Source organism: Strix aluco, chromosome 4 (genome assembly GCF_031877795.1).
Source record: "Strix aluco isolate bStrAlu1 chromosome 4, bStrAlu1.hap1, whole genome shotgun sequence".
Classification (NCBI taxonomy): domain Eukaryota; kingdom Metazoa; phylum Chordata; class Aves; order Strigiformes; family Strigidae; genus Strix; species Strix aluco.
This window is the reverse complement of record NC_133934.1, coordinates 124,288,864-124,315,559: the sequence shown is the minus strand read 5'-3', so window position 1 is coordinate 124,315,559 and position 26,696 is coordinate 124,288,864. Positions and strand designations below refer to the sequence as shown.

Sequence of the window (26,696 nt, the reverse complement as noted above, 5' to 3'; positions counted from 1 at the left end):
AATGTATGATACATTTAGTTCCTCAGGAGCTAATATGTGCTGAATAGAGTGAGCTTATTTGAGGCATTCCTTCATCTCCACAAGACACAGCAGAGTGGGAGATAGCAAGCATCTGGGCACACTGTAATTTTATTTTTCTTTAAGACAAGTGTATATGAAACTGGTCTGTAACTTGATTGTTTTTATCTTAGCTGAACTTCAGATACATTTCCTACATAAGCTTTGTAGACAAGTACTTCTCTGATGCTTGTGTCTTTCTTTTGAAACTGGCAGCTGCCTGTCCTGCTCCAAAGCTTAAAATTCCCCTTTGCTATGAGGAACAGGGGAAACTGGGCAATATTGAGGCAGCTAGCTGTCTGCAGGCAGTACTTGCTGCACCTGGTTAGTGTTACCTGCCTGTGCCTGCCTCGCACCCTGAAGGCTCAGCACCTTCCTCTTGGGATCCGGTAGAGGAGTAAAGTTCTCTAATTCTCCTGCACTGCTGTGCTTAAGTCTGTCTCATCTTAAAAACATTACAGAGAAAAAAAAATATCTCATATCACAGACAGTATAAGAAGCATCCCTTTGCATACTGTGTCATAGAGTTTAATTGCTTTTTTTGGTCCAGTACATGTAAAAGAAACTAACCAAAAATCAGGAACAGTAACTTCAGTGGTTTGAAATCTGCTGCAGCTTAATTTTAAACCCATTGGAATGGTTTAGTGCTGTCTGGGATTTTTTTAGATCAGAAAATGGGGCCGTTTCTAATATCCAAACTGGAGAAAGTTGCATTCAGTAATCACTTGCAAACATAAAAAATAACCAAACCACAAAGCCATGAAGAACCCAAAAATCTATTTACATCTTCACTCTCAAAGAAAAAGGTGCTGGGGAATGGGGGTAGAGATTGTTTTATTCTTTTTAAATGTCTTATTGTTCCAAGAAACTTATTTTAGCGGGTCTTTCTTATTCACCAAGTCCTGAGGCTTGTCAGATACAAATAGTGATGTCACTGGTTGTGGTATTAACTCCTTGTGAAACAAATCTGGAAAATGATTCAAGGTGGTACTGTGCCCTGCACTACAGAGTTTCAAACTGGTTTTCCAGAATTATAGTAGCTGTGAAGTTAAAGCCTCTTACAGAAATATGATCATACTTACTTGTAGTCTATCCTGCATGTGCTTTAAAGAGAAAATCAGTTTCTTAGAGGTGCTGACCTTTTATACCAGTGTAATTTTCAATTTAGTTTTCATGATAGAACCTTTTGAATTCTCCCAAAGATGAGATGGATAGGCCTTTTACAGCCTCCTTTGTGCTTTGACTTTTATCTAGCTGAGTCAGAGTTCCTTAATTCTACTTTTTCAGTACCATTTTAAATGTGTTTCCATAGGGATGAGGGCAAATGTGTAGAGGGAATTTTGGAGATCTTTGATATGCTCCTGGCCATGACCTCGAGGTTCCGAGAGCTGAAACTGCAGCACAAGGAGTATCTGTGTGTCAAGGCAATGATCCTCCTCAATTCCAGTGAGTATGCAGTTGACTCTGACACTCACCAAACTGTACTTTTTATTTCGAGGGTAGCTGGGAAATCAGCCTTTAAAAATGGCAGACATATCAAAGCCATTGAAAGAGAACAATAGGGAAGGACTTCTAACTGTCAGATTGTAAGGATTTTTGCTCAAGAAACTTCTGAGCTGTATCGTTTGCTTGTTATAGGGTTTATGTAAGAACTGCATGAAAGACCCAAAATCTGAAAACTTCTCACAAGGTGGAGCTCAGGGCTCTGGCTGTGGGCATGTCCCCAATGAGAACTTTTGCTCCTATCTCTGTGGATCCTGGTCATGTATAAAGTTGCTGTACAGCTCTACTAACCTGTCCTTAATTCTTAATTCTAGTAGAACTAGTTACTCAACTGAGTTATGATTAATTGGGCTTAAATGTTCCTATTTAATGGTAATTAATTGGTAGAAATGATTGAAAATACTCAATGGTTCTGCAAGATTAATTTCAGGATAGGAGCTTTGCTTTGCAGCCTTTTACACAAGGCAAATAGGAGTGTGTGTTTGCTAGTTTAGGGTAGTCTGCAGTAAAATAATTTTATTCCCCAGGAAATTTTGTAATTAATGTTGTCAAAAAAATCCAACAACAAAATAACAGCTAACTATTTACATCTACTGTTTTCAGCAAGGAACTTCTGCATAATTCTCAGCACAGTTCTGAAGAGGAATAGTCCAACTGTTATCCCACTTGTTTATTGATGGATACCATTATTTCAGCAGACAACAAAAGCTGTTCTTTTTTTTTTTTAAAAAAAAAAAAACCAACTTCACAACAAGCAACCAACCAACCAAAAACCCCAGCAAAAACCCCATGTTCATCAGCCATATTTGCTTCAAAGCCTCACCTCTCAAAAAAATCTCTCACTTCACCTCTCTTTGCACTCCTTTCTTGTTGAAGTTAATCTTTCGCTCCTAATTTTCAAAGTGTTTTGGAGCTCTGTCCTTCCATAAGTATCTTTTGGAGGATTTTATTTTATCTGTCCAGGTCTCTTCTGCTCTATCAGTAATACTACTGTGTGTTTCCAGACCTTCCTAGTGGCGATTTCTTCTCTTCTCTCTCCATACCAGCAATTCCCTTTTTTTATTTTTGCTGACTTTTAAGATTTCTCACTGTAGGCAAGTGCTGTATTATGGCACCCTTAGTGAGCTGTAGGGAGACCATGGCAGGCTGGGTCCATGAGCAGTGTCTCTCACCATGTTCTCCTCCCTCCCTAGGGTATACTCAGGAAAAAAAGATTTTTTTTTTTTCAGCAAGAGGGATTAGAGAAAGCGTAATTCTATATTTCACAATAGTTACTAAACCAGAAGATACAGAGTGATTCAAAGGAAAAAAAAACCAAAACCTTGAGAATGGAGAGCATGTCTGTTCTCTGGGCTGAAGGGTCTACGTTCAACATGTTGTCTTGGGAGGATTTGGGAGAATTACTCAGTTTGCAAATGGTGTGGCCATCAAATTTTTGCAAAGGAATGTAAGTTGAAGCTTAGTGTGGTACATGGAGCATCATTTGTTCTTGTTTGGAGGGGGTGGTGTCAAGAAATGTATCTTCTCTAATCCTGTTGAAATATTACATCAGAAAAAAATCCACAGTCATAGCTTTTTTTCTTCCTCATGAGCAGGGAGTATTTCTCTCTCTTCTCTGGTTAGGCATGTTTCCCTTGTCAACAGAAGAACCTGAAAGCAACAGGAAACGGCATCACCTGCTTAATGTAGTCACAGATGCTTTGGTGTGGGTTATTGCAAAGAGCGGAATCCCCTCGCAGCAACAGACAACTCGTCTGGCCAATTTGTTGATGCTACTCTCTCACGTCAGACACGCAAGGTAAATTTTACAGAATGTGTGTAACACGTAAGGAGTTAGTGTTTGTTTATTATGACAACAAAGCAAGGCTTGAACTCCGGAGCACTCCTGAGGGCATCCTGGTACTGCTCTTCATCTCTGTTCATTGTAAAGCTTTCCTTCCCAGCACAACTAAATAGGCAATATACTCAAGTGCTTGCTGGCACCCAGAATCAGTGTGCTGAAAGCTGTCTTAACTGTATTACATCAAATTGCTCATTATGTATCTGCCTGAAATGTTTAACAATAATAACACAAATTCAGTCTTTCAAAAAACCTCCCACCCAGCCACCAAAACTCTTCTACCCAAAATAAAAGTCTCTTTCAAAACTGATCTGCAGTGCAGGCTTTGGTGAAGCAAAGTGTACTTTGGGTGCCATGTGGGTCCCAGGCCAAATTCATTGTGGGTCCTGGGACCAACTAGCTGTTAGGTCTTTTATTCGGCACCACAACATTTTTGCCAAGCGACTCATGCTACAGCAATGCAGGCTCCTGCTTTCCCCATGGGAAGCAGCTCCTCTGCTCCCTGCCAGTTCCTGGACCTCCGTGAGCTGCTCATCTTTGCTTGCAATGCAGCAGATTCAAAGGCAGGGCCCTACAAACAGATGCTTTAATTCTCAGGCTGTTTGTCATTTTAAATTATTACCAAGAGACCAGCTATTCATAAAGCTGTCTTATGGCTTGGCTGTGGAGTGTGTCCAGGGAAGACAGTCCTGGGACCAGGCTGGAGCACGCAAAGGAGAGAGAGATGGTCATACCTGACTCTGTTTAGGGACACTGGAAGAGGCACAGCCACCTTGGCAACAAGTTTTCTGGAAGAGCGGGTGGCCGCAGCAGGGACCCGACTGTGCCAACAGGCAGCTTTTAACAGCCTGTTTGTGAGCTGGGGGTGAGTGTGAGAGCTGGCCCTGCAGGAGCTGCAGCCAGAGCTGAACCCGACCCACGGCTCTGATGCACTGCTGGCACCTGGGTTGCCCACTGTGGTGTGACACCGCACCACAGCAGCACAGGAGCTCTTGTTCTGGCATGGCATGATTAAACATTGTGAATCTTTGCAAAATTTTTGTATTTTCTTATTAAAACAAGAGTTTTTATGCTGTGCCTGACTTGTAACCAAACTCCTTTACATTGCTTAGCACTGGTCAGTCAATTATAGTTTGTTCTGGAAATAAGTGATGCACTTGGCCTTCATTATCAAATGGAGCAGGATCCTCAAGAGCTGGGTGTAGGAGGCGGGGGCTGCAATTCCTTCTTTGCCAAGATCTGACACTGGACATGCAGAGAGGAAACAAACTGCTTGAAGTTAGCCAGGGTAGTTTAGTCTTCCTACTCAACCAGGCAGGAGAGGTAGGGAGTCACTAGAGCTACACGTTGTAAATTCCCCTTTTGTACAAAGCTGCAGTGTGGGGGCCTCCCACATTTACAGCATCAAAGAGGTTTTCTCTTTGATTTCAGTAGGGTCGATATATCTGCAGTATTTTCTGAAGTTGGTTTGTGCCATGTAAAACAAATCTTGGTTCTCTAAATGGTAGAACACTCAGCTTTAAAGTATTGGGATGTTGTTACTGTTGGTAGTGGTAAGTGATCTCAGGGACTACAGCAGCTAAATCCTTTTAACTCCTAATAAAAAAAAAGGACTTTCTTGAAGCCATGAGCACGTTTTCCTCCTCTGCTTTGTTGGACTCAGATTGCTGACTTATTTGCTGTTCTGCTTCACAGTAACAAGGGAATGGAGCATCTCCTGAGCATGAAGTGTAAAAATGTGGTCCCAGTGTATGACTTGCTGCTGGAGATGCTGAATGCACACACTCTTCGAGGGCAGAGGAAGTCCCCGGTCACACACCCTGAACTTGGCCCGTTAGAACAAATGGAGACTGGAGACAGTCTGCGAAACGGGGCAACCCAGTAATTCTGTCGAGACCCGGAAATGTGAAGCTTGTTCAAAGCTGTGGGAGAAAATAAGACTACTGTGATGGGACTGCTGAAGTGTGGCCCAGTGTGAGTCCTCATCTCTTCTAGGTTTGCACGTTGGTATCTCGGGAAAGGCTTGTGGGACGCACACCTCTGTCTGTGTTTCTGACATTATAATAGCTGCACTTTTATAGTGCCTTTTCTGAGAGTCTTCAAAAGCACCTTATGAAATTAAGCCTCAGAGCAGTACTGCGAGACAGGGGATTACTGCCTCTCCTTTTCAGAGGCAGGAGAACTGAGACAGAGGTAAAGGGCCTGCTTTAAGATGACAGAAGTCTGTGTCAGGGCTAGCAGTGAGCACAGAGGTCTCCATCTCCCAGACCGTGTTTTTTTAAGCGCTGATTAGACAATGTCCTCTTTCAGCAGGAGATTGTATGAAATGTAGAGCAGCATTGTCTGGGACAGATCCACTTCCCTGTGTGTGCTGGTCCCTGGGGAATACCTGCTTTGCAGCTGATCTAGATAAAGTGCTGAGATATGTACAGTGTAAAGGAGTTTCTTCTGTTCTTAAATATGCAATGCCTGCAAGGGCCTTCATTTGAAGGCCATTCGGAATAGCTTCTAGGGCCAGTTCAGAGCCTCTTCAGAAATGTTAAACCAAGCTTAAGTTTATATTTTGTGAGCCTGTTCTTAACACTCACATTATCATCTGTGTATAATTCTTCAGTGCTTTAAACAATGACCAAACTGCCTGGATATTTCAGTCAATGCTGACCTTTGAAATGTGTTTTGTCTGTGAGATTAACATGTTGTTTTATATATTTATTAATGATGTTAAATCTATGATAATATTTAGGTACAAGAGGTTGTTCTGTGAATATTAACGGTTTGTATTTGTATATGATCTGCTAATCAGGGCTTGTGAAATCAGCTAGAAACAAACCATCTCCCCCCTCTTTTGACTCACATGTGGAATTATGCTCCGCCCACCCAAAACCCCTTGCAGGGGGTGAGGCAGTAGACAGGAACCTAAGCTGGGACCTGCTTTTGCCTGCTGCCCCCAGGTTTGCTGCTTGCTTGTTTTCAAAGCGCATGGCACCTTAGCTGTGGTTTTTGTATCTTGTATAGGATCCCTCAAAGAGCCATGGGGATGATGGTTCTGGCACTTGCTTTGCTTTGCAAGTGTGATGGCTTGTTTGAATTTCACTGAAGGTGCGGGTTTAAACGCCTCTGTTCTGATTTTTGCATGCATTTAAGCTGCACTGAGGGAAAAAACCAGAGGGAATAGCCTGGCCAATGACCTCAGCGAAGAGCAGGATGGCATCATTCATTCTGGCAACTGCAATATCACATTTTGATGTGAGCTAGAATTGCAATCACTCTAAATGGATATGTTTAAATATAATACATGCATGTTCTAGGCATTTTGGGTATGGTGAAATTAAATTGGGATCGCACCAAAAGTCTATTTTGAGCCAATAAGTCTTTTGGATTAGGGACTTTGATTAGTATGCCATTTGAATACTTTGAATATTAGTCAAATCTTTGATCTTGGTGTTTTTTTAAAGCCAAGGACAGTATTTTTTATAGGACAGGCATAAAGAGTTTTCAGTGAGTTACACAAATCTATTGTCTTGTTTTGATCTTGTACTATACCAGATGCTCTGATGGTCTAAATTTTTACTAGCTACCTTTCTATTGTTTTTAAGAAACTGTGCCCTTCTAAATAAGTGTAATATTCACTACAAAAAAGGGAAAAACTGTGAGTACAGCCTGGAATTCATTGGTACTTTCATTTTGAGGGAAGTTTTTCTGTGAAACAGATGTATTTCAGTGTTTCTTGGGCTTGCTCATGTTCTGGCCTCAGTGCCTGTTGTATTGTTTTTTCTCTGATTTTCTTTATCTTGTGTAATCTTTTTGTTGAATACAGTTTTTCAAAAAATGTTTAAGTGATTTTTTTTGTTTTGCTTTAGCAGTGCTGAATTTATGTGCAGTCTTGAAACAAACCTCTTAAAAAGAAAATGGGAAGGAGTGGGTATAAATCGTAAAATTAACTTCTAAATGGAAATTTGCTCTAGATTGACTCTGTAAAAGGGTGATCTGCAGATTTGTGCCACGTATTGTGATTCATATATGCTGTTACTACCACTGTGCAAATAGGAAAATGACGTCATTTTAACAGATACTTTTTGTCTTGTTGAACAGAATTTTATTAAAAGTTACTACTAGTGTTTTAAAATGGGCAAAAGCCGGTAGCTGTTGTCTCTCTGGATTAATGTAGCTGGTTCTTATTTGGAGAAGGTGCACGTTTCTAAAACAGCACAGCTTATAAACTGGGAGCTGTGTGGCAAAATGACTGAACAAGTGTGCCTCTGTCTCTTGAGAGAGGTGTTGGGTGCAGCATGGGTCTGCATCCCACAGGCTCGCTCAGATGCTGCATTTCTGGTGTGGAGCACGTCCCTGTCCCTGCGAGCCCTGAGCAGAGCTGCCACGCTCCATTGCAGTTTAGATATCAGGGGGGACTTTTCCAGTTTCAGCATGAATGAACTGAGTGCTGAGGAACTGTGAGGGCTGTGAGGAGGGGAGGGAAGTGGTGCTGGTTTATTGCTTTTCTTCACTGCTCTGCTGGACATCAGCTTCCGCCAAGCTCGGACCTGGCCAGAGGTGGCTGTTTCTACTTGAAATTATGCTGCAGTTGTGGGCTGTTCGAAGAGGTGAGCAAACTTGGTTCTTGCAGGACTGCCAGTTGCCATGGATTTAAGGAAAAAAAAAAAAAAAGAAAGAAAAAAGCCCAAACTTTTCCTTATGCATGCTGTTAAAAACATGCTGGTGTTCCTCTCAAGTCTGGAACTAGAACCAAATGGTAAAACAACCTTGATTTTTTTTTTTTTTTTTTTTTTTAAAGAAATGTGGTAAGTCTTGGAGCATTTCAGGCAGGTAAAATGCTTTGTTTCCAGGATTGTGAGATCTTTTCCACACCTCCATCTTCTTGCAAATTCACCATTTCTAGTGCTGTCATGTTGCCAGTCAGAGAGGAAAATATGGTGAAAAGATGTGTTGAAACATTCTCCCTTGAGATAGTGCCCAACAGGCTGGGTCCTCCTATAAAATGTGTAGCAAACTCAGACAGGTAGCTCTTAAAGTGTTTTGTTTTGTTTTTTCAATAAATATGCATATTTCCATAATAATAAGTTAATTCCTTACTGACTGAATGACAGATCTATACAGGGATCATTGTGATGAAATGAGAGCATCTTCTTAAGTGCTGGAACCTTTTTTTCCCTGATGGCCTGTGGAGTATGGAAGACATTTGCTGTATTTGCATCATTAGAGTGGTTTAACAGAGCCTAAAAATGCAGTGAGCCCCCAGAAAGTTGTCTTTTGGTCTTATTCAAGCTCTCACCAGTGATCAGACTCTTCTGAGGTAAGAATTTTTGTCTTGTTTGGACTTTATTTTAGAATTATAGAATGGTTTGGGTTGGAAGGGACCTTAAAGATGATCTAGTTCCAACCCCCCTGCCCTGGGCAGGGACACCTTCCACTAGCCCAGGTTGCTCAAAGCCCCGTCCAACCTGGCCTTGAACACTGGCAGGGAGGGGGCAGCCACAGCTTCTCTGGGCAACCTGTGCCAGTGTCTCACCACCCTCACAGGGAAGAATTTCTTCCCGATATCTAATCTAAATCTACCCTCTTTCAGTTTAAAGCCATTACTCCTCATCCTATCACTACACTTCGTGATAAAGAGTCCCTCCCCATCTTTCCTGTAGGAGCCCTTTAAGTACTGGAAGGCTCCTATAAGGTCTCCCTGGAGCCTTCTGAGGAACACCACTTGTCTCTTCTCTCCAACCAGACATTGAGCCATTGACCACAACTCTTTGGGTGTGACCATCCAGTCAGTTCCTTATCCACTGAGTGGTCCATCCATCAAATCCGTGTCTCTCCAATTTAGGACAAGGATTTTGTGTGGGACAGTGTCAAATGGTTGGTACAAGTCCAGGTAGATGACGTCAGTTGCTCTTCCCTTATCCACCAACACTGTAACTGCGTGGTTAAAGACCACCAAATTCTTCAGGCACGATTTCCCCTCAGTGAAGCCATGTTGGCTGTCACCAATCACCTCTTGTTAGTTGTAGCCAGGTCTCCCATTTCACTCATCGGGGCAGGTACAGTTTCTTTCATCTTCCTTTGTTGTCCCATGTTCCTGAAGAAACCCTTGTTATTTTTCATGTCAGTAGCGAAGTTCAGCTCCAGCTGTGCCTTGGCTTTCCTGATCCCCTCTCTGCACTCACCATCCATATCCCTGTAATCATCCCAGGATGTATAGCCCTGCCTCCACCGCCTATGCATTTTGGTTTTGTGTAAGAGGTCTTGACACAGGCAAGCTGGTTCTTGCCTCCCCTGCCCAACTTACTGCGCATCAGGATTGAGAGCTCTTGTGCCCTGAGAAAAAAGTCTTTATTTCCCAGCTCTCATTTGCTCCTTTGCCTCTGAGGGCAGTTTCCCAAGGCATCCTGTGCACTAGTGCCCTTATCAGAAAGTTTGCCTTTCTGAGGTTCAGGATCCTCACTCTACTTTTTACCCATCTTTTACCTATCAGGGTTGAGAATGCCACCAGGGCATGATCACTGCGGCCCAGGCTACCTCTGGTTAAGTTCTTCTGCATTAATGAGCAACAGGTCCAGCAGTGTCTCTCCTCTGGTCAGGCTCTCCATCTCCCGTGCTGGGAAGTTGCCCTCAAAACACTCCAGTAGTTGCTGGGCTGCTGGCAGTTCGCTGTGCCATTTTCCCAGCGGATGTCTGGGTGGTTGAGGGCCCCTGTCAGGATCAGGGCCTGCAAATGTAATTTAGAATTGCCTGCAGAAGATTTATACATATGTATAATTATCTACATATTTATATATCTACATTTATACATATTTGTGTGAATTTTATACACATTTGTATGAATTGGCACAAAAGTTTCATGTGGAAGCTCATCCTGAGCATGCCAAGTATCTCGCTGATGGCCATGGTCATGGTGGGGTCTTGAAAGGCCCAACGCTGCTGCTGCCACCTGTTGCTCTGATGGCTTTGGAGCCTAACTATACAGAAAGCAAGCCTGAGCTTTTCCCATTAAGCTGGACCCAAATGTTTTTTAAAAGCTGGCCCAGAGAACCCGCTTTTGTGCATCCAAGGTTGTTCCTTTGTCCAAGTAATAGAAAATAGTTGTGCGCTGATGAAATAGCTGCTCTTTCCGAAGATGTGCTTTAACCCACATATATTAAAAATGTGGTTGTGATTATGGGTTTATTTTGATCTTAGCACAGGGGAAGATAGACAGCACTCCCTCTCTTCTGTGCCCTTCCTCACCAAGATAAGTGCCCATGCGAGACAAGTGGCTCTTACCTTGAGAGCTAAAGTTAAAAACAAAGTATGGCTCTGCATGGCTTTGTCTGAGGTGCCTTACAGTGAGCACAGTCTAAGGGCCTGTCACGGATATTACTGTTTTATGGGGCTGAATACTGATCATATATGTATTCTATATATGTACCAATATATTCCATCTAGTGTTTTGGGTACAGAGTAGTTTATAACCCCTGTTCCTGGCTGCTGTAGGCAAGCACAGTCATGGACAGGCACCACCAGTAGAGCTGCTCTTAGTCCCCCGGCCCAGCTGTAGGCTGCACTGTTTCTTGCAATGGTGCACAGTCCTGTGATCCTTCCCTACTGACAGCTGGAAGTCATGACAATGCTTTGCTATCATCACCATTCATCTCAGAAGAAATCATTTGACATTATTTATGTCATCTGAGAGAATGATTCAGCAAAGCAGTTAAGGATGTGGGTGTCTGTTGTGCTGACCCAGTGCCTAAACCAGTATGAAAGAGGGTGTTGTAAATGGGAATATGAAAAGAAAGTAGATTACTAAAATATAGAATATTATTTACATTCCTTTCTCAGTGTTCTACTCCTGAAGTGTGGTGAGTTAAATGGCACACTGCTTCATAGTCAGGACTTCATTTTATTTATGACCTGGGTGTTCTTTAACTCTTTCCATCTTTACACAGAGGAGTCACCTACACTCCTCATGCATTGTTGAGGGTCAGCAATTTCCATTTAAGTGCATGAAGGAAGGCAGATTGCTACGCTATAAAAATGCCAACTTCTGCCGCTACTGCCTCAAAAGACAAAAACCTTCTTCACTCATCGTAATGTCGCGTACTAAGGAACTGGCATAGCCATTAACAGTGCTGACTGCACAATTCCTATATCCCTTTTCCCCAGAATTTTCTGAGTCCTGTTTTACATGTGGTTTTAGTTTCAACGTTTCACCATCATTGCAAGTTTGTATTGGAAATAGGTTTATGGCTGAAGTTGGTGCCTTTTAAAGTACTTTATATGTGGTATACTAATGCAGAGAACCCCCCACAACTCCTCCCTTTCTCTCAGCTGCTTTTTAGTTCTTTAGTATTTGCCTAGTGATGTGTGTTTCATTCAGTTGTAGATCGTTGTGGCTGAATAAACAGGTACTATGAATCCCAATGTTATGGGTTTTATTTCTTTCCTGTTGCTGAGCTCAGCCTGGTTTCATGAGCACATGAAGTGTGTGATCAGGGTGTCTGTGTCAGTGCCTCGTCCTTACTCTGCACTCATGCCACAAGCTGTAGGTCAATTTACTTTGTCAGGTAACTCGAATCCTTGGGCTATTTCCCAGCACGGAGGTTGTGCCCTGGTGGTTTAGGGACCAGCAAATTTCACTGGGGGGGGGGATGGACAAGTCATAATAAACAAACAGGCCCCTGCATCCTGTGCCAGCAGAGCAGTTGTTGATATTTTGGGGCGGGGGGTAGGTAGAGCTGAAAACAGACTGAGCTCTCATCGCCCTGCCAAAGAAGTAAAACTCAAGACTAGTTTTGGCCTGGTTTCACTCCTACATACAATGTATGTGCAAGAGCGTGCACATGTATGTTTGCTCTATTGCTCTTTCCCTTTTTTTTTTTAAATCTTTTTTTTTTTTTTCTTTCACTAAACAGTAACAACCCCATCCTGAGTGAGAGGACAACACTCAGAAATTGGTGGGTATATATAATGGCTTGTTTGAAGCAGACTTCAGTGTCAGCCTACAGTGCAGTGGTTATAATCAACTGGAAGTAAAACGATTTAAAAAAGGTTTTGGGGAAAAAACATTTAAGTTATTTTCCCAGACTTTTTTGGGGTGACCTTTTGAGATAATTTCATGAAAGCTCCTCATTTTATATATTACATCAGCTCAACAATTTGATATAACTGTACATAATGAAAGGAAATTGCAGGCTATGAAATTTCTTTAGACCTTTTAACATTGTTCAACATTTTTTCCCCGGCATAGGTTCTTTAATGGCAGAAGAACTGAATATCATGTCAGCAACTGACTATTAGTTCTTGGCAGAAAGGTTTGCATGGGCATTTGTGACAACCTGGCAATGAAATAATGGTTAGAGTTGGCTGACTTCTACAGCGGCAGAAACTTAAATGAGCTCCATCTGAAAGTAATTGCTTTCAAAATACAAAATAATGATGGCAGAGGGAGAGAGGAGAGCGTGCGTGTCTGTGTGTGGCGAGGGGTGGGGAGGATCCATCACTTATCTCTGGATGCAGCACTACTGTGAGAGCTGTAGCTGTGAAATTGGTAGCTGGAGCACACGTCTGGCTCCAGACAGAACTATGCAGAGCGGCGTGCTGGCTTCCCAGCTGCGAAAGCTGCCTGCTCGGGACTGAAGTAGAGACACGTCAGTGTGGAGCTGGCGTATCTTGACCCCTGTTTGAGTACACGGCGTGGATGTGAACTACTGCACAGCACCACTACTAAAAAATGCCAAATTGTAAGCTTTGACTTTCCTAAACCATGTTGCTAACTAATTTTGTGAGTGTAATTGCATCACAGTTAAAATACTAGTTTAGTTTAATATCCTGGAAATAAACCACAGTTTTTTGCCACCATGGCTGGGAAGAAGCTGTTGGTTTGCTACAGGCACTCTTTCTCTGAATGCAAGAATGAAAAGCAACCTGCTTCATAAATCCCCCTGCCAGAAGATGGGGAATGAGCAACCACCAGTGGTGAGAAGTGTGGAAAAGGTGGGAGAACTATTTTCTACAGGTAAGCATTACAGACATTGGCTAATTCCTGGGTGTTTTCCACAGCAACTGAACACAAAACTTCTCAGTGTTCAATGAAAGCCCTTAGTACCACTCTGAGCTCTCCTCAGCGTGCGCTTCCCCTCCCCAGCGCTGCTGTAACTCCCTGGTTTAGAAAATCAGTTCCACGGTGGGAAATAGTCCAGCATTTCAAACGAGCAACAAGCATTAGTTGGTTCAACTTTGTATTCTTCCTCCAGGAAATTACAGCCAGCTGCAAAGGAAGGGATCTGTGCCACCGAACACGGGCTCCACTTCTGAATTTTTAATCTCTTGCTCTGACGAGCCAGAGAGTGGTGGTGCTTCTGCTGACACCGTTGTGTCAGCACACAAATACAATGACTTACCCAGGAGGGGCAGGGTCAGCACTGTTGGAGCATTGGGCTGTCTGCCCCCCATGACACACTGACAGTCCCTGCAGACATTGGCAAAATTTTAATGACAGTACTCAAACTGTACAACCGAGAAGCGATGGCAACGCTGACTGTACACAGTGTGTCTCTAGCCATTGCCCAAGATGAAGCTTATAAAAATGCACAATTCTCTCTCAAGATACTGTACACTATTCAGCAGGTTAAAAACTGAAAAAACCTTTCATTAAAAAAAGTCATTACATTATTTGTATACATCAGGGATAGTCTACATAATCATGTTCATCTAGAAAATAATGTGCATTATAAACCATTTCCATGCAATTCAACAATTTCTTATTTCAAAGGTGGTATAAAAAGACAACACAGCAATCCTAACTTCTAGAACACTATATGTAAAACAAAACAAATGTGCATCCTTTTATTGAATGTGTTAGATGAATAAAATACAATAACGAAGATTCAGAAAGGTGTAGATTTTTTTTGTTTCCAGCAAGTGACTATAGTACCAAAAGACACAGTTAAGGTGAAGTGTGGGCAGTCATCATTTCAGGCAAGTTGCCTCTTCAACTGCTTCTTTGTCATGCTATGTTGAAGATTACTGTGATGTGGTTTCTGCATCTAATAACTCAGTATTCAATCACCTTGTGAGCTTAAGAGCACTGCACCTATAAAATAGTGTATCTATTGCATCAAAGTATAAAGTGTGTTGCTTACAGTTTAAAAATCTATAGAAAAAGTTTGTTCTCCATACAAAAATGCTGAAATTTTGTCAAGATATACATTTTGAGATGTGAAATTTAACACATTGCCTGCAACAGCAGCAACCTGCGCAGCGGTGTGTAGGATGCAAGGATGCTGTAGTGGCTGGTTTGGGGAACTAACAGCACAAAAGTTTCTGTATTTAATTACGTGACGTCACTGCTTGGTTGATGCTAGCAGCATGAAAAAAGCACCGCAGAGAGTGTGTTTTGGTATAACTGAAGATTCACGGGCTGCTTTCTAAGTTGGCGGAGGCCCATTGGTGTATCGCAGCATGGGATAGAAAGAACGGGCGAAGTTGTTTGCCTGGGTGCAGCTGTAGTCTTCCTCAGAAGATGGAATCATGCAAGCCAGAAGTAAAAGCAGTAGAAAGAACAACTGAAGAGGTAAAGCTGCTCGTAATACACGGTAAAAGAAGGAGGGAGACCGAGGAATTGCTTGAGTAGGTTGTGGATGGCTTTCACCTCTGAAAAGGAGAAAAAAAGAAAAAAAAAAAAGAAAAAAGGCACTTCAGATTTTGAATTAAACAAGTTATTTTAACTCCCTCTCTAGGGCTCACACTACCCTTCCAAGATGCGGGGCTGCGTATCTACAGAAAATGCACCACACATCAAACACTTTTACTGCAACCTGAAAGCGTGCAAGACTGCTCAGCGGGAAGCCAGCTGCTGGTTTGGGTTTACTGTCCTTACTGCTAAAGAAGAAACATTTATTTGTAATAGCTTAGATCTGTGCTTTCTCCCCCTATTTTCATATGCCACTGCACTCTAAAGACACGCTGAAATATAAAGGAAAGCCAGTACTCAGACTGATTAGGCTCTTCTCTGCCTTGGCATTACTGAGATCTATCCTTTGAAGAGGCCCCGATGTACCAGGGGTGAAGTTCTCCCTTTGTCTTTCATGGTGTGGTTGTAATAAGTGGCTCTAAGCTCCAAGTTTCTTTTTCCAGGTATGCTGGTGGAATTAAAGGAAGATTTAAAAGTAAAATATTCCCCCATTTGGCACAAAAAATATTTTGTCAAGAGTAAAGACAAGCCAAGGCTGCACATCAGTGCAGAGGTCTAGGAGCAGGAGTGCTAAAGAAAACCAGAGGAGACACTGCAGGTAGGCAGAAATCACCTCCACCTGTATGCCAGCCTAGGAGGAAGAGCTGCCCAGTTTCTGCTGGCACTCAGCTCGCCTCTGCTGTCTTCACTATCCTCCAAGAGATCAGGCAAATACAATATAATACCTTGTGCTGCTGCTGCTTCTGCCATCTGAAGTTCTCCTCACGGTGATCTGTTGAGAGAAACAGCTTTTAGTATCCAGAAACTTGTAGTTTCAGAAACTACAAGGAATTTCTCTTTCTCAAAAAAGACAGCTGTAGCCTTTAAAATCCTCTTGTAAATTCTGTAATAAGGTACATGCATCCAAAAGGTAAAATAATTAAACTTGAGGAACTTTTAGGCTAAATATATCAAAATATGCTATATGCTGATAGCAAAATATTAGAAAAAAAATACTTGCCGCCTTCATAGCAGGGCTGGATTTCTCTGTGACTGGATTATAACCTCCTGAGTCCAAGTCATCTGGAACCAGCAGGAATGCGCTGGCATCCTAAAAGGCAACCACACCTTCCTCTTTAAAATGCACGTTCAAAACTCACAACAGATGAAGTGCAAAGAGCCATCTTTCGTTGCTTCTCTGTAGGTGCACAGCCCATTGCCTCTTTAGATGGGCATAACCAGTGGTAAACGGTTCTCCAGCATAAAGAAATGTTTTACTATGCACAACCTGAAGGAATTATGATGGAACAGGTGTGTACAGCTAATAACTTGAAAATATCTCTATCCGACAGCTCTCAGGATAAGGAACATATTGATATGAACTACAACTCCTGTGTGTTCATTACACACTCCCAGACTGATACTTGGTATGGATCATAGGGTAATTCAGGTTGGAAGGGACCTCAGGAAGTTCGTCGAGCCCAACCTCCTGCTCAAAGCAAGGTCAGCTACGAGACCAGACCAAAAGCCTTACTGAAAGCTTTACTCTATCTACTCTTCAAACCCCTCGAGGATGGAGACTACCCAACCTCCCTGGGCCATTTCAATACTGTACTAGCTTCATGATGCTGAAGTTTTTCTTATAGCCAGACTTAATTGATGTTTTTTTAAGCTTATGAAGTTGGAAGTACTTAAGCTTTAAGTCAGTCTTTATTATTACCTTTACTCTTATCAGGTTACAACTTTTCAGTAGGAAAGATCCATGAACAAGTATTTAAACTCTGACTCACCAGATTTCCTTGTATTGTTTTTAAGTCATGTGAAACTTGTTCAATAAGCTGTTTCAGTTTCCTTCCAATTACATGGACCTTCTCATCAGCTTCAATGTAATCACCATCTGATTTAAGCAGCAGGTAAGCAGTGAGTTCTTGAAGTGAGTTTACTATAAGCTGTTGTTCCAGCAGCTCTTTCTCCAGTTGCTTAGAACAAACAAAAAAAACAGTGCAACAGAACGTTACTCTCAACTTTAAGGATGTTCTCATAAAAGGAGGAACTCTGGAAGGCTTTAAAGAACAACTCAACCTGCCTAAGAATCTGCAATACATAGGAATGGCTATTACAGCTACATCTGAAATGAAGTTCTCTTCAAGAGACTGGTTGTACCTGCTTGAACTAACATTTAGAAATAGTTGTAGCAGTAATTAATCCATATGGAAAAGATTAAATCTTGGAAATTGGAAGTCTTACTCCAGCATAAAGACTGTTCATAAGGAACTTAATTATGATGTGTAATTACAGAAAAAATGCCTCTCATAGGCAATCTCGAGTCCATTTCAGAAACCAGCCACATGCTTGAATACAGCAGGGTTGAGGACAGGCTGCAGACATCTTGAGAAATAAACATAGTGCTCTTCATTTTGTGGTGAGAGCTACTGACTCACTGGAAAAGCTGAGGTGCTGTAGTTAAGATTACACTTACCATTAGCTCCTTTAGGCTTTCCAGTACTGTATTGAGGTCAGCATTTGGATCTGTGATTTGTGCTTCATTCCTTCGGCTATCAGCACTTGCTAACCATAGAATTAGTTTTTGACTCTGATCGTGGAAGTCCTAGAGAAACAAAAGGTTTGCACATAAGAGAAAAAACACTTTTGCAGTGCTTTCACCTGGCTTTGCCTACAAAAAAAAATGGCCAGCCCCAAGCAGACAAAACCAACAACAAATTCACGCTTAGTGAGGCTACTGCAACCTAGTTAAACTATTCCACCTACATAATAAAAGGGTATATCCAGTTTAAAGATATTTTTACCACACCCTTTAAACCCAACAGAGTCAAGCTTATGAGAAAATAAAGTGTCTTGGATTCTGAGCAACCGCTCCATTGATGTGCAGGAATTACCCCTCTGCCCTTTCCCCTTATCTACCCCTCAGCAGCACCCTAAAGAGTTGTTTTCCCTCATAAGCTGGCATGTGGTATGCACCTGGCAATGCAGTAGGGCTTGTTGTAAACCTTTCCTCCAGTTGTCCAATGCATGAGTTGCTTTCTCCCAATGCAAGTTCACCTTCCGAAGCCTGTTCTGAAGCTCTTTGAACTCCGTGCTATCTGCTTTCTGGAATTCTTTGCTGCTCAGGTTAACGGAAAGCACCACTGCCTTGTAGTTATCAAATGCTTTAAGCATGTCCTGGTAGAAAAAAAGAGGATTAGGAGCTTCTAGGAATGATGAAAAACATGTTGTTTATTTACAATAAAACTACATGCTCAAAAGCGTCACAGGTATTGGGGAAAACTGTTTGAATCTGCTAAGGAACACAGTAACGTAGGTGGCCTTTTTCTGTTGCGGTTTTGTTTTTTTAAAGCCAAAACCTTCACTTTGAAGAAAAATCTGGCTGGGCTTGTGCTTCTCCCTAAGTCACAGGCATTATTCCACAACTGCCCTTCATTCCTCTGAGCCATCTTTTTTCCCTCCCATTTGGACAGATATTCCCACAGGTCATCACATTTCCTCTTGATTTATTAAGGTTTTACCACCTCAGAATCCTAGAATTGTATCATAAAATAATGTTGAAAGGAACATCTGGAGGTCTGTACTCCATCCTCCTGCTCCAAGTAGGGCCAACTTCAAACTCAGAGCAGTCTGCTCAGAGCTTCATCCAGTCAAATTTTGAGTATCCCACAAGACGGAGATTTCCCATCCCCTCTGGGCCCCTGGTCCCACACCAGGCTACCCCATTGTGAGAAATTCTTTTTCTTCTCTCTAGTCAGAGTTTCTGTCAGGCCATTTCTCTGACTTGTCAAGGTCCCCTCGAATGGCACTCCTGCCTGCTTTCCTCCTCTCCCTTAAAATTGCAGGGGGAAATAATATGGAATTTGTGAATTCATGGCTGTATCGTCTAACCACATTTATGTTAAAGTTGAGACGATATTTCTGAAGGTTTTTTAAAAACATGAATGCCAAACAATACCTTGTATCCTCAAGAAGTTTACAGTTTGAATCAAGTGCACTCAGTCTTTTTCAAGCTGCGGGCTCTTGCAGTAGAAAAGTAAGAGCTGCAGGATGAGTCCTGCAATCAACACAGCTCAGATTGCTTTTCTTAGCAGCCTTTGTAACTAAGAGTGTCAATCTATATATTCTCAAGATCTGCGTCCCACTTGTTGAAAGCCACTGGTCCAAATTACATTTCACCCAACAAAGAACTCTGTCTCCCTCCTTCAAGCAACAAAGTTTCTTTCAATATCAGACAATACAAACAGTCCATCACAGACTTCTAAACATCAATAAGCCAGTCTGCAGCCACAATGGCTTTATCCTTATCCAGGGCAATTGGGATGTACTGGCATCTCATGAAATTCAAGTCTTAGAGCACAGTGGCTCTTTTAGACACCCATAGAAAGCCAAGCTGTCTGAAAAGGGAATTTACAGTCAGCTGGACTCCTCTTAAGAAAATGCAGAAGAGAGAAGGAGAAGTGAAGCTCTGCTCTTGAAGAGGTCAGACATCCAACCCCATCCTGAAGGGAAGCACTTCCCTCTGTCCTGCAGAGTGTCTAGTTTGTGAGCAGCAGCCCAAGTGTGATGCCAAACTAACCAGCAGCCTCAGGATTTGGGTGACTCCATACGAGGCTGCTGGCAGAAGGGTGAGCACACAGGGATTTTGCACTCCCACAAGTGTTAGGAACACTTGTTCTGAGTTCAACCTGAGGCATTTTGTTACCTAAGTCCTAGGGACCTAGCACTTCCATGTACCCTGGTAACCTGCTGGTTCAACCTGCAGACCTGACTTAGTCCTAATTTACGGAAGCTGAGAGTCATAGCAGGCAACATAACATGACCACACATGCTGACAAATATTCAAGTTATTGTCTCTAACTGTTCTATTTCTTGGCTGAAGATTAGCAGAGACTGAATTTATTTTTCTTGTTTTTAACTAATTCATTCTGTTTGATGAGAAATCTGCATTTGCAAAGTGAAAAAATGCAACTGCACATTTTGAAAGGATGTATCCTTCAACTGTTGGACAAAGGTGCTATTTAGAGGTAAGATTTTTTTGCTAAAACACCATATTGCTAAAACCCACAGCTTCAAAGCAGATCCTTCTCAGGCTCCCTGTTGGAGCTACAACCTCAACCCCAACCCACTCCCCACCTTAATTGAATTAAAAAAAAAAAAAAATCAGCCCAGACTTTGTAGCCTGTAGACCCAGATAATTTTCAATCTGTTTTTGGTTTGCATATAGGGGAATGGCACAGAAAAAGTCCAAAATGCTGATACCACTGCTCAGAATACCCAACCCCCCATGACAGGGCCTGATCCTAGGCGTTTGGGGAATCTAGGCCTTCAATATTTAGCTTTTTTCTATGTTTGTTTTCTAAAACAAAAGGCCTAAAAAGAGAAGTCTGGGGCTGAATGTCTTGAGAGAGAATAAACACACTGTTATTAGCATTCATGCTAGGAGCATAAAGAGCATCAACATCTTGAAATCCCACTTTTTGGTATGCCATAGCTTACTTTCAATTTCTTGACCCTTTGTTCCAACGCCTGCATGCTGGCTGGGGGTTTCACTTTTTGCAGCTCTTCCAGCTCTTTCTCAGTTTTATCAAGCCAAGCAGAGATGTCACTGAGATCTGAGTTCAGCTGCTGCCACTGCTGCAATTTCTGTTTCATCCTAAGTTTATTTCTGAGGTCTTGAGCTTGGATGAGCTCCCACCTATCAATAATGCCTACAAATGATAGAACAACAAACGTTTAAATCTTCGGTAAGGTGAAGAGTGCGTAAAACAGATGCAAGGAGTTCTATGAGTAAATTATTCTCCAGTCTACTCAAGGCCAAATAATTGCTACCATGTAGATCCTGCTACCTTGAGATTCTGCAGTCTGTAAGGTTCATATCACTGGTCAAGTTATTCACACAGTAATGCTACACAGGATTTTAATCACAAAAATTGAAGATGTTTTAATTCACTTGGAAGAATAAAGCATGGAATTCAATGAGCCAAGCTGTGATTTGGTAGACACCAAAATTCATCAGGAGACAAAGTATGATCGAGTAGTTAGGACTTGGGTTTATGTTTCATCACTTCAGTGCTAAAAGAGATGGAGGTGCCACTTGTGTGATCACTAATACTTATTTCTGAAAGCACATCTAAGCCCTTCTTACGAGATTTTCCTATTCATCCCATGTAATGGGACTCAACCCTGGTCCATGTGTGAGACCAGAGACCTAAACTAAGTAAGCTGGTGCATATAGCTACAGTCTTCTTTTTATCACTTGATTTGCTTTTGTGATTGCAGTATAGATGTGTTATTACAATCTCAAGCACCTGAAACCAGGAATGAGGTCCTAAAGAGGTTAAGAGAACCAGCTTATTCGCCTATTTCAAAGAAAGGACCACAGTGAAGACAGTGAAGAACAGAATACATTACCAGCTTTGACAAAACATTTCTGTAAATGGGAGCTGTAGCATCTTGTTATATGGAGTACCAATAACTGAGAAAACGAACTACAGCAATCTTATTTTAGACAGAGACACACTTCTTTGGTTTGAAATCTGATTAAAAGTCTCTGATGTATTCAGTATCACACAAAAATGAAATTGTTCCCATTCATTCCAACCAGCAAAGAGATAGAAGTACATTGCAAGTGATAAAAACCTCAATTCTGGCAGAAAATGTAGAAGCTTAGAACAGCAAACACGGGTTGGACAGTACCAGATGAGAAGGCAGCTCAGCAAAATACATTAATTTAGAAAATAGCGGTTTACTTCTATTTTCTCCCAAGGCAAACGTGCTGCCTTCATGCCACCTCTGCTTCGTCTCCCCCAGAGTCACAGGACAAACACCACAGCACCAAAGCCACTCCTAACACTCTGTACCTGACTGCTTCTCTGCGGCTGCTATATTCACAAGCTCTTGGTCATCCTGGGGTTCTTCATCGCTCATGTTAGCAGAGGTAATTTTCTCCTTGACGCTGCTGCTGCTTGCAGAGCTAAGCTGCTTCACCTGGAATGACATTTTGGTGGGTGAGCCGAGCAGGTTAACAAGCAGTCAAAGGTCAAACTTCATTTTGTGTTACTTTAGGGTGGTTGAGCTGCTGCTGAGCTCTTGCATGTCTGACTTAGCACTGGGCTTCTGTCTCTTTGCTTAACAGTTTGTACTGGCTCTCTGGGCCTTCTCAGTAAAGAAACACACACCATAGTGACGCTAATTATTACAAGACTGGACATGGCAAATTAATTGCTTGTGCACTACAGGTACCAGACAATGTTCATTTGCTGATGCTTTTTGTTGGATTCTGGATCTTGGCAATAAGACTCAGACTCTAAGGCTCTAAGACTGGATTAATGATGACAAAAGCAGCCAGATACCAGTACCATTTTGTGCCTGGAAGAGTGCTGGCAACTGGTGCAGATCCACTAAGCCTGGCAAAGCCACAGCTGGCAAACAGCCACCAAGGCTGAGGTACCAACAAACAATAGCCATTTTGGCACATTTTTTAGTGCCCAGAAGCAGATTAAATGGTGGGTTGCATGCTAGAAAAGGACCCTTCAAATTGGTCTGCTTAGGAAAGGGAGATACGTCAGTAAGTATCAAGGAAGGTATTTACAGCCTCTCCTTGGGGATGGTTAAATTCTCCTAGACTTGTCCTATGGCAATAGAGGAAGTAAGTTCCTCCAGACACTGACTCTGAACAGGAGCCTAACAACATTGTTCTGAATTGCTTTAAAGAAGCTTTTCTAGCAAGCAGATAGAGACTCTCACTGGTTACCTGAGGCACCAGAAATGTTCTCTAAGTTTGCATAAAGTGAACATTTCCCCCGTGACTAATCTTTTCCTTGATGCTGGAGGTGGGAAGAGGATGGAGTTACACGGGAACAACAAACAGACTGTGTAGTACAGGTTTAGTGCCCACAGAGCCTCCAACTCACATAGTCTGGCTTATAGGGAGTACTTGTCTCTGGACCAGACAACACATTTCCAACCATCTCTGCCTGGTTGTATCGGTGTTTCCTGCAGACTGGGCTATCTGGAGAACGCCAAGGATGAGTGTCTGAAACAGACTTTCCTGAAACAAATAAAACCAAAACCATATGCCATGAGTGCAAAATCCCATCTCCACAAGGAAGCTGTTGCTTTGTATTAAGTTAGAAAGCGCTCTGAATAAAATGGCATCAAGTTATGGCATAAAAATGACAGTTTTGCAGCTTTCCTTGCAAAGCATGCACATTTGCAAAACATCAACAGTGTTTCAAAGGTAATGAGATGAGAGCCATGCAGTTATGGGACATTCTGTTTTCTTCTGGAAAATGCTTGAATACAGATATGAGTATTCAAAAAATACAAGAAAAGGGCTGCACTGTGGTTTTGGAAAGTTTGTATCCCAACAATACTACCAGACATCTGCAATGCATTCCAGTAGGGACAAGTATAGACATGTCCTGATTTGGAGAACGTTTGTTCTGGATTTAACAGACAGGACACACACGGTTCTGTCATGCACAAAACACAAAAAATACTTGCAGAATTGGAACTACTGCCTTCAGTAATTATGCAATCAAAATTAGAAACAAACAACAAAGTGATACTACCCAGAGCAAACCACCAAGAAAGTACCAAAAGACTTTGGATCAATCCAATGAAATGCACATTAACCACCTCGGCATTTACCAGGCAAAATCTAAATGGTATGTTCTTGACTGCTTTGGAATGTACATGTGAATACTGCAGCGTAAGAACACCATGACGGGATGAGACATGGTGTCCACACAAGGCAGGAAGTCAGACATTACATATGAGAGAGGTTGAGGAATATAGCGTGCAGCACAGGGAGATTGCCATGTTCAGACACATGCATTAGCAGGTGCCTACCAGAAGATGCTTTCAAAGTTTTTGTGGTCATTTTAAGATATGCCTCGGGATTTTCAGTGATTTCTACATCTGAAAAAAGAATAATGTCATTTTCCTCACTATTCAATATTTTCCACACTATTCAGTATTTTCCAACTATTAAAAACAACTGAAACAATGAGGGACAGCAAAGACAAAGGACAAAATAAGTTGTTGGTACTATTTTCATCAAATATTCTTAAAAAGTAAGGTTTCTAAAAACCTTATGTTTCTGAAAAGATAAGCTTGGTTTAGACAATACTATTACCTTCATCAAGATATCTAAGAGATGAGACTCTCCCATCTATTAATAGTACTTGAAAACCAACCAACAGCGTGGGAGCAAGACTTCAATCCCCCTCCCTTCCCTCACAGGGACATCCTGCAGTTGTCCATGTCAAAACAAACAGCTGGCAATTGGTTCTCACCTGACAGAGCACTGTAGTATGTTGCTTCTTCTTCATCTTCGTGAGAGGAAGAACCTCCCACATCACCTGTGTGATCCCACTCGAGCGGGATGGAGTCAACACTGACAGGGGTTTCACAGCCTGATCTTTCATGACCTTGAGTAGGGGGCATAAGATGGCAAAGGGACTGCGTTGAAGAGGGCCCCTCGCCGATGGCCTTCTTATGCCAGGGATCATTCTGGATTTCTCTGGAGTCTTCTGGATCTGTCTCATTTTCAGAGGTCTCTTTTTCGTCATCCAATCCCTAAAAATAAATAACAATTATTGCATATTAGTAAGATTTAAAATAGATCTACTCTGCTTAATGAGCTAATGATTGAGCCACACAGCACTACTAGGGACTGTTTTGAGTCAGCTGCAGCAATCGAAGACCATGTGCCTAAAATTAAGGGAAGCATCACTTCTGTCTCCTTCCTCTTTTGCCAAAACAATCCTCACATCAGCAGCTACCTCCCCCCTCCCTTTCAAGACACTCAACCACCACCATAAGATCTCTCTCTAGTTTGCAGAGAGGGATACTCAGTTCCAAATGGACTGCACAGGTCAGCAATGAACAGCTACTCATAGATGTTCATGTTACTTCCTCTACCTGGCTTTCTAATAGATGTTCTTTCTTTCTGAGCCAAAGCAAACTGAGAATCATCTGAATGTTCCCAGTGAAAAGTAAAGAACATGCTGTTACCCATTCAGGGTTCTCACAAGAAAGTGGACAGATGGAGCCTCACAAACAAATCCATAAAGAGATATTCTAAGCATGTTACTGAAATTAAAGAAACAAAGTGATATTAGAAACACCAAAAAAGCTTTTGAAGCCCTCAGACCACTACTATCTAAGTATCAACCCTGTGAATTACTTCCATGCTATTATCCAGAGTCCCAACAAGAGAGTCATGAGGAGACAAGACTGGCGACAGAGATTTAGCAAAGCTGGCACAACTACTGAGGACCTCCTGACCCCTTTAGCTCAAACCACTCACTCAAGCAGCTAGGGATAAGCAACGAGCGTTGCAGTTTAAACACCAAAATATTTCCAAAGCACAAAACCAACTGTTGCTTCTTACAGGATGCCTTGAAGTCAGTCTTTGATGGAACCGGGCAACTCGCCCAAACACTTCTTGACAGTATCGATGAAGTTCTTCCAATTCATCTTCAATCAGGGTAGCATCCAAAGGCTCACTCTTCTGAATCAATTGCTCCCCAAAAACGATTAATTGATCAATCTTATTGGTGTTTAGTGTTATTTCCTGCTGGAAACCCTATTTGGAACATACAAGAAAAATAATTACTTCTGCAAATGCCCCTTTCTAGCCTAAAGTTTGTCCTTTTCTCGCCTACTGCAGTGAAAGAAAAGCAGCAATTGACATTGTTGTTTAATTTCATTTGGCAAAAATCTTTTTACTCAAGAGGTCCAGAGGTTTGTTTTATTAGCAGGATTACAGTTCCAAATGAAGTGGCGTTTTCCACCCATGTGTACATCAATATGATTGCAGTGTCCTGAGCCTGCAGGGTATCATGATATGAGAGTTCAGCTAATCAGATTTTATTTTTTTGTTGGGTACACACAATCTTTTTCTCAGTAGCAAAGAAGTTTGTTTGGCTGGTTGGGCTTCCAGCCTACAGAACAGTAAATCTACATCCCAAAACAACTGGGAGAAATGAGAAAAGAGCATATGAGCAGGTAGCAAAGAACTAGTATGTTCTTTAGAGTCACAGTACATGCCTGCTGTCTTATTTCTGTCTGAAGGTCCCAGCTACAAACAATGCACTCAAAGGAGAGATCTTACCTTAATGCTAAAAAAAAAAATTCTCACCAGAAAAAAAATGCCTGAAATTAGGACCGTAGCTTTTACTTTTAACCTGCATGTGTTCCTTTCCAGGCCAGATATCACTGTCACTGAAACTCAATGTTAGGAGAAAATGGCAGGATAGAACTGAGCTTGAACACTGAATCGGAGTTTAAACCGTACAGTTTAATCTTGATTCAAAGGACAAGTCTTAACAATTTACTGGTGTCTTAAAAAGAAATAGAGCCCTACAGAAATCTGTTGGCTATTGTGATGTTCCAGAAAAGTAGATGATTCTGTCAAGAGAGGGCAGCCAATAGGATCAGATGGGCTATATTAAACAACTGCTTTATAAGAATACGTACATTTAACTGGCGCATTTTGTCATCAAAGTTACTTTTTGAGAAGTGCTCCACGTTTGTCAGCTGAAGGTCCATTTCTGTGAGCCAAACAAGGATGCTTTCCCTCGTTCCCTCAAACTCATCTCTCCGATTGGTGAAGTGCTGAAT

The 26,696-nt window shown here is 41.9% G+C and overlaps 2 protein-coding genes across 9 annotated transcripts in view; one reads left to right on the top strand and one right to left on the bottom strand.

Moving 5' to 3' along the window:
- The window catches only part of ESR2 (estrogen receptor 2), a 37,646-nt gene extending 30,104 nt beyond the window's left edge, over positions 1-7,542 (top strand). For 3 of the 4 annotated variants that reach the window (XM_074820962.1, XM_074820960.1, XM_074820961.1), the window contains exons 7-9: positions 1,370-1,503; positions 3,184-3,358; positions 5,096-7,542. In XM_074820962.1, coding sequence (XP_074677063.1) covers positions 1,370-1,503; positions 3,184-3,358; positions 5,096-5,285 — 499 coding nt within the window. In that variant the 3' untranslated portion in view covers positions 5,286-7,542. Of the gene's footprint in view, positions 1-1,369; positions 1,504-2,163; positions 2,869-3,183; positions 3,359-5,095 lie in introns of those variants that run through there. The other variant, XM_074820963.1, reaches the window with a different exon arrangement.
- A 6,319-nt stretch (positions 7,543-13,861) lies between these two features.
- The window catches only part of SYNE2 (spectrin repeat containing nuclear envelope protein 2), a 195,470-nt gene continuing 182,635 nt past the window's right edge, over positions 13,862-26,696 (bottom strand). For 4 of the 5 annotated variants that reach the window (XM_074820953.1, XM_074820955.1, XM_074820956.1 and 1 more), the window contains 13 exons: positions 26,553-26,690; positions 25,465-25,659; positions 24,365-24,647; positions 23,919-23,987; positions 22,979-23,115; positions 21,926-22,052; positions 20,562-20,773; positions 18,039-18,239; positions 17,539-17,667; positions 16,850-17,038; positions 16,081-16,170; positions 15,806-15,852; positions 13,862-15,040 (listed from right to left, as the gene is read on the bottom strand). In XM_074820953.1, the coding sequence (XP_074677054.1) occupies positions 14,815-15,040; positions 15,806-15,852; positions 16,081-16,170; positions 16,850-17,038; positions 17,539-17,667; positions 18,039-18,239; positions 20,562-20,773; positions 21,926-22,052; positions 22,979-23,115; positions 23,919-23,987; positions 24,365-24,647; positions 25,465-25,659; positions 26,553-26,690 (2,043 nt within the window). In that variant the 3' untranslated portion in view covers positions 13,862-14,814. The remainder of the gene's footprint in view (positions 15,041-15,805; positions 15,853-16,080; positions 16,171-16,849; positions 17,039-17,538; positions 17,668-18,038; positions 18,240-20,561; positions 20,774-21,925; positions 22,053-22,978; positions 23,116-23,918; positions 23,988-24,364; positions 24,648-25,464; positions 25,660-26,552; positions 26,691-26,696) is intronic. The other variant, XM_074820954.1, reaches the window with a different exon arrangement.